At 42.7% G+C, this 15,102-nt stretch overlaps 1 protein-coding gene across 1 annotated transcript; it reads right to left on the bottom strand.

Annotated features, from left to right (window-relative positions):
- Positions 1–7,308: 7,308 nt before the first annotated feature.
- Positions 7,309–11,987, bottom strand: LOC119202951 (histamine H3 receptor-like). Its single transcript, XM_037457129.2, has 3 exons — positions 11,541–11,987; positions 11,145–11,311; positions 7,309–9,188 (listed from the first exon to the last, which is right to left on the bottom strand). The coding sequence occupies exons 1-3, from the start codon at positions 11,782–11,784 to the stop codon at positions 8,436–8,438; spliced, it is 1,164 nt and encodes a 387-aa protein (XP_037313026.2). The 5' UTR covers positions 11,785–11,987; the 3' UTR covers positions 7,309–8,435.
- Between the last annotated feature and the right edge of the window lie 3,115 nt (positions 11,988–15,102).

Raw genomic sequence — 15,102 nt, 5'->3', positions numbered from 1 at the left:
TGCTGATATATGCAAACGCAGTGACACAGATTTAGAAAAAGGCTAGTTCCTCTGGTTGGCTGGTGAACACAGGCGTGACGCTCCCACGTGGCTCTCAGAGCATGGGGGGAATCTCCAGCCCACTGACTCCACCTGTACATTTCTGTTGTCTATGTTTACCGCTCGTTGAAGCCTGGAGATTACTGGAATATTTCTTTTCTTTGTGTTTGTTATCTATAGCATATTTTCTCGCAGTATGGGGAGTAAATCCATTTGGATTTGGGGTCATTGAGACTGGACATAATTTCGGTCTTGTTTTGGGGATAAAGGGTGGTTACAAAACTCCGTCCCTGGCTCTCCTGGAGAGTGCCCAAGTGCTCCTCTTGTTCCTTCGCTGCATCCCATCGCTCTCTGCTCAAGCTGGAAGCCACGGTGGCAGCATACGGAACTTTAAACTATTCTGTTATGTAAATGTTTTGCATTCATTGAACCTGAGATGCACTTTTGTATAAAACTTTAATGTTTTGACATTTTGATTGAGAGTTGTTCGTACACAGTTTACAGGAAATCAACATCTCCTGCAGCAAAAGGACAGTTATCTCCAATCTTATTCAAATGTATTGTACAAATATGGAGTTCTGTATTTGGCAGACCTCATTTTTTTGTGTTGCACATGTGATGGAAATATTAAAAAATCTGTATGAGGAAATGGCTTCATTGTCCCTTCATTATCAACATGAAATAGGGTGAGTGTTAACGTCTGTGAACACGATTAACCCATCAGACAAGGACTACGATGGCAACAACATGATCATCATCAAAAGTGTTTTTTCGTTGTATGAAATTGCATCCTATTTCCCCTCACTCCCTAGTGGCTCTCGCTAACAAATATCTGAGCATCTTTAGGGAGGTCTGTGTTATTAATGACTCCATTACCCATCACCCTGTGCGGTCCCATTCTACCCATCCTTGCGCTGGGTCTATTTAGGGACTCTCCACAACTCCAGGAGACCACGGATAAGATTCTTCTGCCTCTGCCGGTTGGGACAAAACCCCTGCAACAACATCTGTGTGTCCCAGCAAATGATTCATCAATGGTGACACGCGAGCAGCGTAACATTTGTCGATGCTTTGAGACTTGTTTTTCAGAAGGCTCAGCGCTGTAGCTCAATGTAACTAGGTTACAGTGCGAGTAACAAATGGCCCTGAACTCACCCTTTATTTTAAATACACAGAATCTTCTCCATTTAATTAGCACGTTATGAATAAAATAAATGCATGATGCCATATACTGTATGCGTAGGGAAAAAAGCACAATAATTTTGCTATTTTGATGTAGTATGTGCATATAGGAAAACATTCAAATGTGACCCTTCAGGATATAAATATTGAAGAATATTTTTTACAGAAAATACTCTGTGTCCTCTGGGTTTCTAAGCTTATTACATTTTCTTATTTCAGGCGCAACATCAAATGGGCATGTTGTCTGTCATCTATTAGCTTTTATTACATTACTGTAATGGAGATCTTGTGAGGAATGGACTGACATCGGCTCGCTTACATCGACAGGAGAGGAGACTAAACCCCTCGTCCAGAGCAGAGATGGTACGGTCCGACATCAATCGTCACACTGAATGCAAGCTGGGCATCCATTAAACAACTTTGCTAGCATCTCTGCCTGCCAGCCACTTTTAATAAGCTTCAAGGGCATTTGAGCAAGTCCAGAACTTAGCTTTGCCAGAGATGGACTGGCCCACATCATCCATTACATTAAATTGGGTGGCGGCCTCCAGCTCATATTTATGATTTAATTAAATCCACTTGTGAGGCGTATCAGAACCACTGCGGCCTCCCTTTTAACGCCAGCCTAAGCAGCAAAACACTTACACACACGCACACGGTTGCACACATGTGCACATACGCAAGCGATGTGCTTCTGACACTCGCCCAAGTGTGAGACTTTGTGGGCGCTTTGGCAGCAGCGTTCTCAGGGGTTCGTTTAAAGCAATATAATTACCCAGCCCCCAAGTATTCTTCCATCAGAAAGCAGCAGAATGGATGGCTTGTTCAGAGATAACTTAGCCTGGCTGATCCTCTGCGGTGTGGTTGCCTGAACGTAACCGCGATACAAGCGCCACTCAACTGCTGCTCAGAGCCTGGCCGGTCCTTGGTGAAAGCGGGCAGTCGGGCCAGATGTTTGGGAGTAGCTGAAATGCCAAGTGTTCTTGTCCAGGATGTGTGCAAAATGCCATTTTGGATTTCTTCATTTGACAGCCAAATACCCAAAGTCCCCTAGGGGAATGGAGGCAGCCTGTGTTAGGACTTTATTAAAGAATAATGATCTCCTACTGAACCTGTGCACTTTGTTGCTACCCTCAAGGCTGAGAATGAGCCACTTTATCCGCTCTGAGCAACCTGCACAGATGTAGCTATGCATTCAGTGGTTGTCCCTGATGCTCAAGTGTCCTTGCTATCACTCTTCTTTGGTGCAAAATTTAGTTTGGTGAAAACTCCACATTGTTAGGCTGCGCAGTCCTCCCACTGAAAGAGACCTCAGAGACCTCTTATGGCATTCAATATGTGCGCCCAAGCGTGAGATCCAGATCCATTTGGCCAGGAGATCCGCTGGGAGCGTCTGGGGTAACCCAATCTCTCACACCGGCACTCCACATCCAGAGAGCCATCTTTTCACTTCAGAACTGTGTCAGCAAAATGGACGCCCCAGCCTCAGTGTAATTTTATGGATCAAGCATAATGGCCTGTTATATTGTCTTCATACCCTGTGTAATGTTGCACACTCCCGGCTTCTGTGTCTTTAAAATGGAATTTTATGCAATAAAACACACAAAGCTTTATTTTAGCGTTATTTTAAAGATTTTTCTCCTGGAGATGTAGCTAATGGCAAAGACAATTCTCAGGTAATAATTACAGAAAGCACCTGGAACTCATATCGCGTTTTTTTTTTACTATACTTTGACTAAAAAAATTAATAATAAAAACACAAAACAAAAAAAACTGTAGTTTAAGGTGTACTTACTATAATGACTGGAATCTATAGCAAGTTGTGAATCGGCTTATTTGATGAAATTGCACTTTCTTGTTTCTTGTTCTTCTGGGTTTGTATCCTTATGGTTGAAATGCACTTATTGTAAGTCGCTTTGGATTAAAGCGTCAGCTAAATGACACGTAATGTATTATCACCCTCAGGTGATATCCACCTTCATCCCACCCTTTAACTGACAAAACTTAAATAAATTAATCTATTTGCAAAATAAAAAAAAAAAATTCTTCATCCCCCCTCATGCATTGTACGAACAGCTTATCCTATTTATGGGGACTTGAGCCCATCCAAGAACACATTGGGCGAAAAGCAGGGTGAACTCTGGCCGATCCGTCAGTCCATCACCAAGATGCACACACACAGCGCAGAAGAAGCATTCACCCTTCATAATGATGCCCCCTGTCTCCCGAACTGGGAGAGCTGAAGGTGAGTACCCCCCTCCAGTCATCTCCCCCTGCCTCACCAAGACAAACACTTGAAAAAGACAAAGCACTAGATCTTTTTTTGTGTGTGTGTGTGTGTGTGTGTGTGTGTATAGGCCGGGGGGAGGATTTTCAAAAATGTATTAAACACCAAGCAATAAAATATAGACCAGGTGGGGTCAAATTCACTGCAATTCTCCAGGCTGCGCAGCAATGTGGCCGATGTGATGATATGAGGACAGGAGAAGAGTCTAACAAGAGGAGAGAAAAGGGAAAGAAGGTATCAATAATGCAGCGTACCCCGTATACCGCTGGCAGTAAAAATAGAAAACACACTGCCTAAGAAAGAGGGGAGCCAACCAAATTCTGGGCAGAGTCCATTGTATGCAAACATTACAACATGAATCTAATGGTTTAAAGTAATGACCAGATAATGAATAAGAGATTTTTTTAGAAATCTTTATGAACACGTGGCAAATGATCACTGGTATGGGTTGCATAAAATGTGGACAAGACTGCTAAAATAGAACACAAAAAGGTCTTTTTTTCACTTCACAAAAATGATGATCGTATTTATTTGGGTAAATCTGGAGCACGCAGACAGTTAAACAAATACTGTCACTGTCAGTTATGTATTTATTTCCCTCTTACTGGTGATGAACTAAATAATGCTCCATAATGGAGCCCCTTGGGGAAACAAGAGCCTCATCCTTCCAGAGTGCCCCGCTCTCCCTCGTCTCCTCCCCTTTCCCTCTTTCTTAATTGTATCCCTCAATTTTCCTTCAATCTGCCGTTGGTTCTTGTCCTGTCTCTCTCATCCCTCACTACTGTCGTCCCTCACACATGTCAGTCTTCATCTCTGTCGCTCTTCCACTGCCCCTCCTCCTCCCTTTGCATCTCTTGTATTGTAAACAGCTCACAAAAGCATGACAAGGTCTCTGCTCATGTTCCCCCTGCCTCCCTCTCTGTTCTCCCAGCTATTTGTTATTGTCTCCCCGCTATCGTGTGTGTTTGTCTCTATCACGCGCTCTTTATTCGGTTTTTCCTCTGCGTCAGAAAAGCAAAAGTTAATTAAATATGGAACGAGATGGAGCAGCATCTCTTTAAACCATCATGTCATTAAAATGGCATCCCTGGGAGATCGGCTTAAAAGGAGTCGGAGAACAATGTCTTCTCCGTCAGATATTTATGGGCCTGGTTATGTAAACATGCTCCCTTTATTCTCTATGTATATTTCATGTAATTATCACTTTTTGTAGCGCTTCCCCCGTGAGATTTTTAGAGGCAAGAAGTTACTAGGGGAATGTCATTAGAAGACACTATTGTTACAGCACTGCTCTGATACTGCACAGAGAAAGAGGTCCTGGTGATACCTTTTATCTATATTTGACTTCATCAGAAAAAACACACGTCAATGTCTCGTTACAGTGCAGACTCAAATACAGAGCCGATTCTCTGCAGTTGGCCAACCCTTATTAATAGCAAAAAACCCAACTGAATGAAGGATTGAACAGCATGGATGCATCGGCCACGAGGAGGTTCTCCGATTATTTTACAGGTTTGCAAAAAACCTTGATGCCTCTCGCTGAGGCCGCCCATGTTTCCATCTGTCAGAAAGGCAGACAATCTGGATCGCTTCGGCAGGAGAGGCCAGTGACTGGTGCTTGAAGGCTTTGGTGCCAGCTGACGGAAGCCGTTAATTAAGAGGCCCGAGGAGTGGGGTGGGCTGCCTTATGAAACAGGGGCACCTGGGCTTCACAAGAGGGGGCCGGGTACCCATCACAACGCCCATGGTCCTCTCCAGCACAATGCTCCCCCCCCCCCCCCCCCGTGTCCCCTTCTCGGCTTGTTTGCCATCTCAGAGGGAGATGTTATTGCACGGCCTGATGAAATTGTGTATGTCAAGGTGCATTTAATTCAGCTGAATGCGGGTGCAGGAAGAAACAGCTGTGCGTGGACGCAGTCAAATGCACATGTAAAAAAGAAAAGCATCCAACACGCTCACACATCTGGACTCCCACATGCGTGACTTAATGTCCCTCTTCTTTCTATTGTTAGTGGAGTCTTCTTAGCCGGAGGGTCTCAAAGTAATCTAACTAGCTCTGACCTGAGGGACAATATTATGTCTGCCATGAGTTCTATCATTACTGCTTTACCCACCACGTGCAGATACAGCACTCGACCATCACTGAACCTGCCATATTGTTATCCAACCTGACCTCACAGATGCAGTAAACCTAAGTGAACCACAGTTTCGAATGTCGACAGCTATAACCACTGCAGAATTGCTTTTAATCAACGTCTGAAATGAGGGTGACTTGAAGCGTCGCCCCATGCTGATTAAATGTAATTGTTTAATTGCCAAGTGCTGGGAACCCATCCTAAGAGGATTTCAGTGGAATTATTTAATCTCTAGTCAGGAAGTAGACTGCAGGAAAACGCAGAGGGAAAAACGGAAGAACGGAAAAGGCAAAAATGAAGCAGAAATAGTGTGCTATGTTTTTTCTTTTTGAGTACGTCCCTCATGAAATATTAAACTGCAGTTTACATTTAGTTCGCTGAGAAAGTGAACAGCCTACGTGGGGGGAAGATGTACACTAAGTGATGCTACGACTTCAAAAGAGGTCAACATTGTGACCTGCATCTGCAGACTTATGTGGTTTGGTCTTGTCTGACGGCTCACTTTTACATTCCAGCTTAACTTTTAAAATGCTACACTGGCCTTTGCGATGTTATATGGATTTCTGCTATGTAGAAATTACATATATATTTCTTCCATTTTGTAGTGTACTTTTTTTGTACTTCATTACACATCTTTTTTCAAAACAAGAGAATTCTGCATTAAGTCATCCTAACGAGGTGCTAAAGTGAAATCTCTGCGAGGTTAACAAATCTCATGGGGATGTTATGTAGGCCTTCTCCCCCCTCTGATCACTGCCTGAGTCTCTGCTAATGGCACTCTATAAACTTAAGGGGCACAGGTGCGCTTCATTTGGGGTCACTGCTTTAAGATAGATTGCTTGGAGTCCCAGACATGCGATAAACACATGTATGTATACTTACTGAACTGTCTTAAAAAGACACACACGCACAGACAGGCCTCTGCATGCGGACATCTATCTATATTTTTTCCACCTAGACCAATTTAAGTTGGGATGATCCGCAAAACAGCCTCAGTCAGTAGCTCTCGCAGTTTGGCACATATGCCACGACATTTCAATCTATCAACAGAATCGATAGCCGTAGTGCTCCTAATATAACTGCGCACAGCGCAAGCCTTCCTCACAGGCTCTCGCTGTCACATTTAGATACAGCAGGCTTCCGTTCTGCTGACAAATGCAGTTCTGGCGTCTCGGGGGATCTGTGCTTGCATCCCTGTGGTCAGAAGTGTGCTTCTGTCCCCACACCATGCCACAGGCGGGGAGAGAGAGTGGGGGCAGGATGGGGAGCAGAGGGCTTTTCTCTGCAGCTGTGTCCTTATTCCCAGCACCTGACCAGGGGGGCCCAGATGTGCGCACGCACAACAGCAACAATTTCAGCAATGCAAGTCCCGTGTGGGACCCAGGCACCTGCAAATGTAACCCCACTATCCAACATGATGGTGTAATTACAGGTGTAATAAGTGTACATCGGGAAGGAACCCATTTAATACATCAAATCCTATACCTAGACTAAGGGACGATGCAAAGATGGTGTTGCAATCTCAGCATTTCATCTGCACATCAAACAAAAGCCACTCAGCACTTGGCACTGACGCAATTAGCCATCAGGTGGGCAGCATCTACATTTACAAGTGCATCACAGACATTCATTAATTTGCTTATTAATGTGCATAAAGACCCTCAGTCAATGACAGAGATGTGTTTATTTTGGAGACTTTACTTAAGCACCAAAGATTAAACTTTGCTCTTACCCAATGAGACAACATGTATGCAGCTACTCTAATATTTTAGGTAAACAAAAAATGACCAAAAATATGTGGGACGAAGTCAGTTGCAGGAGTATACAGAACATTTTCTAAAGCAGAGCACCTGTCGTACAAGGGACACTATTTAACAGTGAAAGCATAGATATAGGTAGAGCAGTCCATTCTTCTGGACCTATGGTTATAATCCTCTAATACACGTGTAATCAGTCAGGGTCCCGGTGCTAAAATATAAGACATATATAACAGTTCAAATACCAAAACAAAGAAAGCAGTTAATGGAAACCCTGACCAATGATGAAAGGATGCTTTAAGCCGAGGAACTGCAGCGACAGGAAGCTGTAAAGGTTAATGGTGACATCTAGTGGTGCACAAGTATACATGCATTTGCTCATCACAGTAAAGTCAATTTTTGCATTGTTTGAAAACAGATTCACTCTCCAACGTACATCAAGTTTTAGCAAAGAAGACATGTTTCTTTTACATACGATGACACCAGATGTCCCCAGTGTGTGGGTCTTCTGTATAACGATGTGCCCAAAACAGAACACGTTTCTGTTCATAAACACGTACACTTCATGGCACTCTTTTGTTTTATCTCTGTGTTTCTGTGAAATGATCGGTGGTAAACCTGCTCGTGGATGGTGATAGTGATCTGCACCACACACCTATTAAAGAACATGAATGCTCAATATAATATACATATATTTATATTCAAGATACAAACCTGCATAACACATCAAACTAGACAACATAGTTGATGGATTTATCGATTTTCTTGACAGGAAAATCATTTTTATGCTTGTGATGGTTGTTCAAATCAAGCATTAGATTTGACCACAGCAAAGTGTAAGTAACATCATACTGTAAAGTACAAACCTTATACGTTAAAACACTGAAGAAAACAAGAAACAATTTATCATCCTTTATGACAAAGTGCGATTGACAGTTTAGCTTCATCAGCTGAAACTGACATTAATGGGTACGATTTGAAAGATTTCCTTGATCAGTTCTGGCACATTGTCCATCAGTCTTTCACATGTGCTGGTCAATGGCCAGCGCGGAGGACGGATGAGAGGGGAGCAGTATGCCGCCTTGGGCACAGAATCTTGCTAAAGGCCCTGCGGAAGCTACTGTGGCAAAGTGGGTACAGGAAAGGGTTAATAGCAGAGTTAAGCCACAGGAGCCAGAAGGTGACCTCGTACCAGTGATGCTGGATGCACCGCCCTCTGCAGGCAGCGCGGATGATCATCAGAAGGGTGTACGGTGCCCAGCAGATGGCAAACACACAAACTATGATGGCCAGGGACTTTGCAATTTTCTTATCCCTGGACAGCCGGCTAGGCTGGGCGGCCCTGCTGCTTGAGGGCTCTCGTTTGCACAAACTGGGAGAGGAGGTCTGGGAGTTGAGAGAGCCCTTTACAGCCTGTTTCATCCCAAACCCGCAGTTGTGGGACGAGGGGACACCTTTCCCGTGGGCAGAGGCGGTTTCGCTCAATTGAAGTTGCAGCTGGGCCTCCCTGCTGTGGAGCCTCCTCCTGCGTATGCTGAGGTAAATGCTGAGGTTGAAGAAAGCCACGGAGATGAAAGGAGAGAAGAACTCCAGCGTGGAGGCGCTCAGCAGGAAGTACCAAGAGTAATAAAACTCTGCAAAGCACTCATCTTTCGGTACACGTCTTCTGCCCACCACCAGTTCCCAGAATATGATAGCTGGTCCATACAGGACGAAGGCTAGCACCCAGACAGCAATCATCTTGACTATAGCTTGATGTGTCATGCCCTGTCTGGCACGGTAACTTACCTGCAAGTATAGGCAAAAATTACCAATTACACTGAGGGATACTGTTAGCGTCGGGTCGCTTCATTTCATCTGCAGATGCTGCATGCTACCATTAGTGTAGAAATAAAAAAGGTGGTGGAAGAGGCATATTCTACATAGTATGCTACATAGTACTCTTTATAGTTTCATCATTAGTATTGTACAGTATTTTTGAGCTGATCATGTGTTTTTAGCAAGAGCATCCAGTGGTGTGATAAAAGGCGTCAAATGGTGTAAAAGGCACATGAGCTCTAATAGCAGAAAGCAGAAGAGCTCAATTAGAGTACATGCACATTTAAGTATTTGGTTAGATTTGCTTAAACGAAACACTGATGCCCTTTTACTTATGACAGCACAGTGGCTCAATTAATACAGAAGCCATCGCTTTAAACCATGTTTTCAAATCCAGTGAAAAACTGCTGAAAATTTGACAAATTAACAATTAGGCTAATTGCACTTATATCCAATAATAGTGACCTTTGGACGGACACAAAGTCCCCTGTTTGTGGATTTGTAGATCATGCCGAGGAGCTAACAGAACATGTGAACTTTCCACCATCCCGACATCCTGGACAGCAGAAATGTGTCAATGAGGCACTATGACCACTCGTCTCAATTAGTGTCACCTGCTATGCCCCTGTCCACCTTCTACAGCTGTTCGTCCCCTGTTATGGCAAGAATTAATTTGCAGTTCCTCAAAAAACACGTTAAATGTTTGTTGAAATGAAATGATTCATTACACTCAACAGAGAAGAATGAAATGTGCTCATGGAACCAATTTGACATTTTGGTCATATTTTAAAAGTTGGCTTGATCCCTCCTGGCAGCTTCTAGGGGTTGATTGACTTCACCTCGCTCTTGTAATCCCACATTTTTCACACAATAGGATCACTTCAAAACGCTGTGCAGCTCTCCTGTTGTCAGTGTGAGAGACATGTTGTGTCACTGCCAAATACATGTGTCTAATCTGACTCTTTTTTTTCATCCAAAGACTAACTTTTTTCCTGTGGCTGTTGATGATCCTTTGTCTTTCAAAGTTCAGAGAGAAATGCTTTTAAGAAATTTCTGCTTGTCTGCCGGTGTCCTGTTTCAGCTGTGATTGATCTCTCCAGGTTGGAAGGACCATGGAATGGAAGAGGATCTCAATGATCAAAGCTAGTTGATTAAATAAGGGTCTCTCGCTCTCTCTCTCTCTCTCTCGCTCTCTCTCTCTCTCTCTCTCTCTGGTGTTATTTGTATCCGTTGGTCTGATGTTAAGTGTTTGCTTGTGAAAGGAGAGAGAACACTCTCTTTGTCTTCATGCCAAGCCTCATCCCACCTTTGAGTTAACACACGCGTGTAGCATGCAGTCAGTGGGCTAATGCACAGACAGGTTCAATGGGCCTAACAGCTGTGGAGGTTTGGAAATGTATCCTAACTACTTGATCCAAATAGAAACAGGACATAATTGATGCTGTACACTAGTATTTAATAAGAACAAAGCAGTCGAACATCAAGGGAATAATTAGAATATACTAAAAAATAAGGTGAAAGTATTATTTTGCTTTTTATTGTTAATATTAATATATTAGTATTTTTCAACTTGCAGTCCATCCCAAAGCTAAAATGTAACTTTTCTGTTTTTCTCCTGGCCTTGGGGAAAGGCTATAATTAGGGGTGGCACGGGGCCTGAATGGGTCAGGAATGATTAACCTCCACAGATGGGCACATTTGGGGGAATGAGGTGCCACTGCCACTACCAATAACCTGGGAGACTCACCGGTCACAAGCAAAAGACACCAGCAGTGGACGAATTTGTGGAAAGAAAAAGACTCTTCAACTTGATACAATATCTTTAAACTGTTCCAGTTATTTCTGTTTACACGACTATGAGTCTCCACTGTAAAATGAACTTTGTTGCGTGCATTACGGATGCGAGACACAGGGTGATCAACTCACTGCTCTGGTGACTGACAGGAAGCGGTCGTAGCTGATAAGCACAATGTTGAAGGCAGATGCCGAACACAGTAAGTAGTCCATGACCAGCCACAGCTTGCAGAGTCCTCGGCCCAGTGTCCACCTGCCTGTGAGGACGTAAGGCATGTACACCGGAATGCAGAACGCCCCTACAGAAACACAGTTATTGGCAAAGCAATCAGGAGCCAACGGCTAAAAGGGGGGGTCGGCAGGCATGCATGACAATCAAATAATTCCAAAACATATTCATATACCCGGAATGCAGGACATCACAGCACATTATAGCATGTAACAACGAAAGCTTAATGACAGAGCCTGCACATACTTTGCTTTATTCTTTCAGGCAGGGTATATAAAAAAGACTGAGGTTGAACTTACCTACAAGGAAGTCTGATATTGCCAAATTCAAGAAGTAGTAATTGCATTGCCTCCTCAAACTCTTGTCGACTTTAAAGGCCAAAATGACCAGCGCATTGCCCAACACTATGACAACGACCATAGTCACCATCATCACCATCAAAACGACAGAAACGGGTCCTGAAAACACGAAGCTGATCTGGACTCTAGTTGAGGTGTTAAAATAGTACCCACTGGAGTTGGAATCACTTTGCTCCTCCGACATGGTGCCGATGACACGACGCACGATGCTGCCGTTATGTCCTCAAACGAACACAGAGGGAAACAGTAAGCCGGCAACAGGTGGCAGGCGCAGGGAGTCCGCGCTCAACACCCAGATGCATGCTGCACAAAGTCCTACTGAGCACAGTGCGCAGGAGGATCCACGAGAGAGCGCACAGCGCCTTCCCCAAAAACGCTGCCTGCACAATTACGCATTGGCCGGCGATGACGCCTTGCAGCAGAGAGGAATCACTTGTCCAAGCGAACACGCAGTGATTGGATCATTACAGTAGTATCACGCTCCGCGCATGTGATGAAGTGGCACGATGGGGTTTAGAGACACAACGGAAAAGTTTGGCTCTGTTCGCAAATGGTAATTTTCGGAGTGTTATTTTTTAGCTGTGGGTTCTTGACATCTATATTTATATTGCATTAACTGAGAGTTTCACCATATTTCCATATTTTCTTGCTGTGGTGAATGAGCGCAGTGAACACGTTTAGTACCAAATGAGTCATAGAAAACCTCCGTTCATAATTCGCACCATAATTGTTTCTTGTTTCAAATGACCACGTGCACATGATGCAGGATGCACTCATAGCTACTGTACAAAAAAAACAATGAAACGTGTATATTAGTTTGTTTTGTTCATTTGTTCTTTATTGTCATGTTGACGCCTCTTAGTCCGTCTCCGGAAATTGTTTTCAGGCTTTTTGTTTCACCAAACAGATGCATTTTAGGGAGTCACAGAGGTCCCTCACTGAAGCTCAAATCCACCGGCCTTTTGAGATTTAACAGTTTTACCACTCGGTAATTATTAAGCATTCTTACCAGTAGCTAATCAACAACCTCCAGTATATTTCCTGTGACACCTATGGGTGTAAAACCTTCCACACAGTGGAGAAAAGCCGTGGGCTGTATTTGCATTCAGATGCTGTCCTGACAGTTCCACAGCTGTGGTCCGAAGAAATGAGAAACACTACAGAACAGTAGAAGTGACTGAAGGAGCCCAGCTTGAATTACTGATATTTTCCCACAAATGGAGCCACCACCACCTCTCAGTCACGTCACAGAGGCAATACGGGAACCACAATAAGCAACAACAATACAACAATAAGCTCAATTCAAATGAAATCTTTAGAAATGTGCCCATGCCTTGGCAGATCCTCTTAAGTAGGTGGTTAGCTATCTTTATAGTAAAAAAAAAAAATGAATTCTTAATCATCAAGAGAAATGTGTTTAGAATGATCATACAGTGTTTGTGTGATTCACACCTCATGATAGCTGATGAAATGTATGAATTGAATTATAATTTTGTTACATCTGGTAATAGTTGTTGAAAGTCAAGTTCAGGAAATGAAGTTGTTCAAATGTTCAAACTTACTGTATAGTTAATTGCTGTACTCTAATAAATAATTGAATGTGAAATCCTGTTAAATTATAATACTCATAACCATTGATTTTCCCCTTATAATCCGACCTGTTGATTTGCTTTTCAAGTTTCTGGCCAGCTATAAGGCTATTGGTGAAAAATCCATTTCTGACAAAGTCATTCAAATAAGCAACAAAGGCACAGAGGCGTCGTGGAAGGGGGTCGTCATGGAAACTTATTCACATAACGATCTTTATAGACCAGGGCTGTACCATTGCTGATGTGCTCTGGAGACAATTTTCAAAGTAAATGTTATTTTTGCCCCTGCCATTAACCAATAGGGTGCCAAATAAAAAAGTTAAAACATAAATGCATGAATATTTCTCTGGATATTAGTTTGCTTCTACCATATTGGCAAACTATTTTTTTTCCAAATGAATGATAAATAATACATCTTATAATATAAAGATCATGCTGGTGTTATTACATACATTAATATTAGAGTATTACTGCAAAGGTCATGCTTAAGGCGTTCTTGATACCACATAGAGTGATACACTGACATATTGGGAGCAGTATCAACATAGACCACGGTGTATTTATTTCAGCAAAATTATACATTGTCGTCCTAGGATATGGTAAACTACTGCATACATATTAAACAGAATGCAGTGAAAGTGTGTCAGGGAAGCAATGAATTTGGCAGGTGCACCGTTGTTGGGTTTTGAAATACAAGTGCGGCGACTCATCTGAAAATGGAGGGCACTCAGAAACAAAGCAGTGTCACAGAGGGTACACAGAGGCTCTAGTGTTGCTGATTATACTAGGCCCTGCTGGGGCTCTTCATTACTCTAGTACTCAAGTGTTTGTGTTTGGATGCTGGGCGGGAGTATTGATGCTATGCTACTCTAACAGTGGGCCTGTAATCCACAGTAATCACAGTTTAAATTAAATTATGAGATGTACAGAGCGCATCTTGATCCTACCGTTTGACCTCAGCGCAGGCTCTGCAGCTAGATACTTTTACTGTAAATAACAATAATTGCTACATATTATATCTATGTCTTGCATAGTGAAGCTGTCAACTAGATTGTACGGTTTAGAAATGGATGGATGTGCTTAGATAGAGCAGACCTAGACCTGACTATAATAGAAATGTAAGGAAATAATAGAAACTAAAGGCCTTTTACAATCATAACTCTCGTGACAGAGATGGTAAAGAGACAGATATTTAATATTTATGCCAATCTCTGACAAAAAATAATTGCTTTCTTTAGAACTTTATTAGTGGGCCCTATCTTGGCTTTATTAGATACAATCTTAAACATGCAAAAACAAGATTTATGTTTTTCCCCACAAACTTGATCTGATGTGATGTTGAAGGAAAAGGGAACACAAACACAACACATGACTGCATCAATATGCTGGGTATTGCCATTTGAACATCAACAGAAACATGCCTTGGTAGTGCAGTGCTGTCACAGTCAGTTGACAAAAAAAGTGCTGATCACTAATGAGATGTCTGGACTGGTGGTTGGACGGCTTCACGGCCCCACAGTCTGTTTGGCAGCGCTGCTTCCGAGATGAAGGGTGCTGGCATTTACCCTTATGCTGTGGATCCACAGAAGCTCATTGAGATGCTGTGGGTGTGCCTCGTGGTGACAACATTTTCAGTTGTTGAATTTTTCATTTTGTTTTCCAAAAGCTCAAAGCGGGGTAAGCCATGAATCACTGGGCCCCACCCTCATATTAAAAAAGCCAAGTAATCCTTGTAATCATCATGTGCAGTAAATATTACTCTAAGCATTATGTAATTCATGTTATTACTAGAATGCAGCATTTTTAGGGTACAGATCAGAAACAGAAACAGTTTCACGATGGAATAGCAATAATAACAACTATACAATCACTCATAATTGCATATATTCTTTTATATTCTTTTTAAATGCTTA

This window comes from Pungitius pungitius, chromosome 15 (assembly GCF_949316345.1).
Source record: "Pungitius pungitius chromosome 15, fPunPun2.1, whole genome shotgun sequence".
Classification (NCBI taxonomy): Eukaryota; Metazoa; Chordata; class Actinopteri; order Perciformes; family Gasterosteidae; genus Pungitius; species Pungitius pungitius.
Note: the sequence above shows the minus strand (reverse complement) of the source record. Positions and strands in the feature narration are given on the sequence as shown.

Excerpts from the sequence above, each read along its gene's own strand:
- LOC119202951 (XM_037457129.2), bottom strand. The coding sequence starts at position 11,784 with ATGTCGGAGGAGCAAAGTGATTCCAACTCCAGTGGGTACTATTTTAAC. Across the intron at positions 11,312-11,540 it reads AATATCAGACTTCCTTGTAG|GGGCGTTCTGCATTCCGGTG; the intron begins GTAAGTTCAACC and ends GTGTTTCTGTAG. Across the intron at positions 9,189-11,144 it reads TCCTGTCAGTCACCAGAGCA|GTAAGTTACCGTGCCAGACA; the intron begins GTGAGTTGATCA and ends CTATACTTGCAG.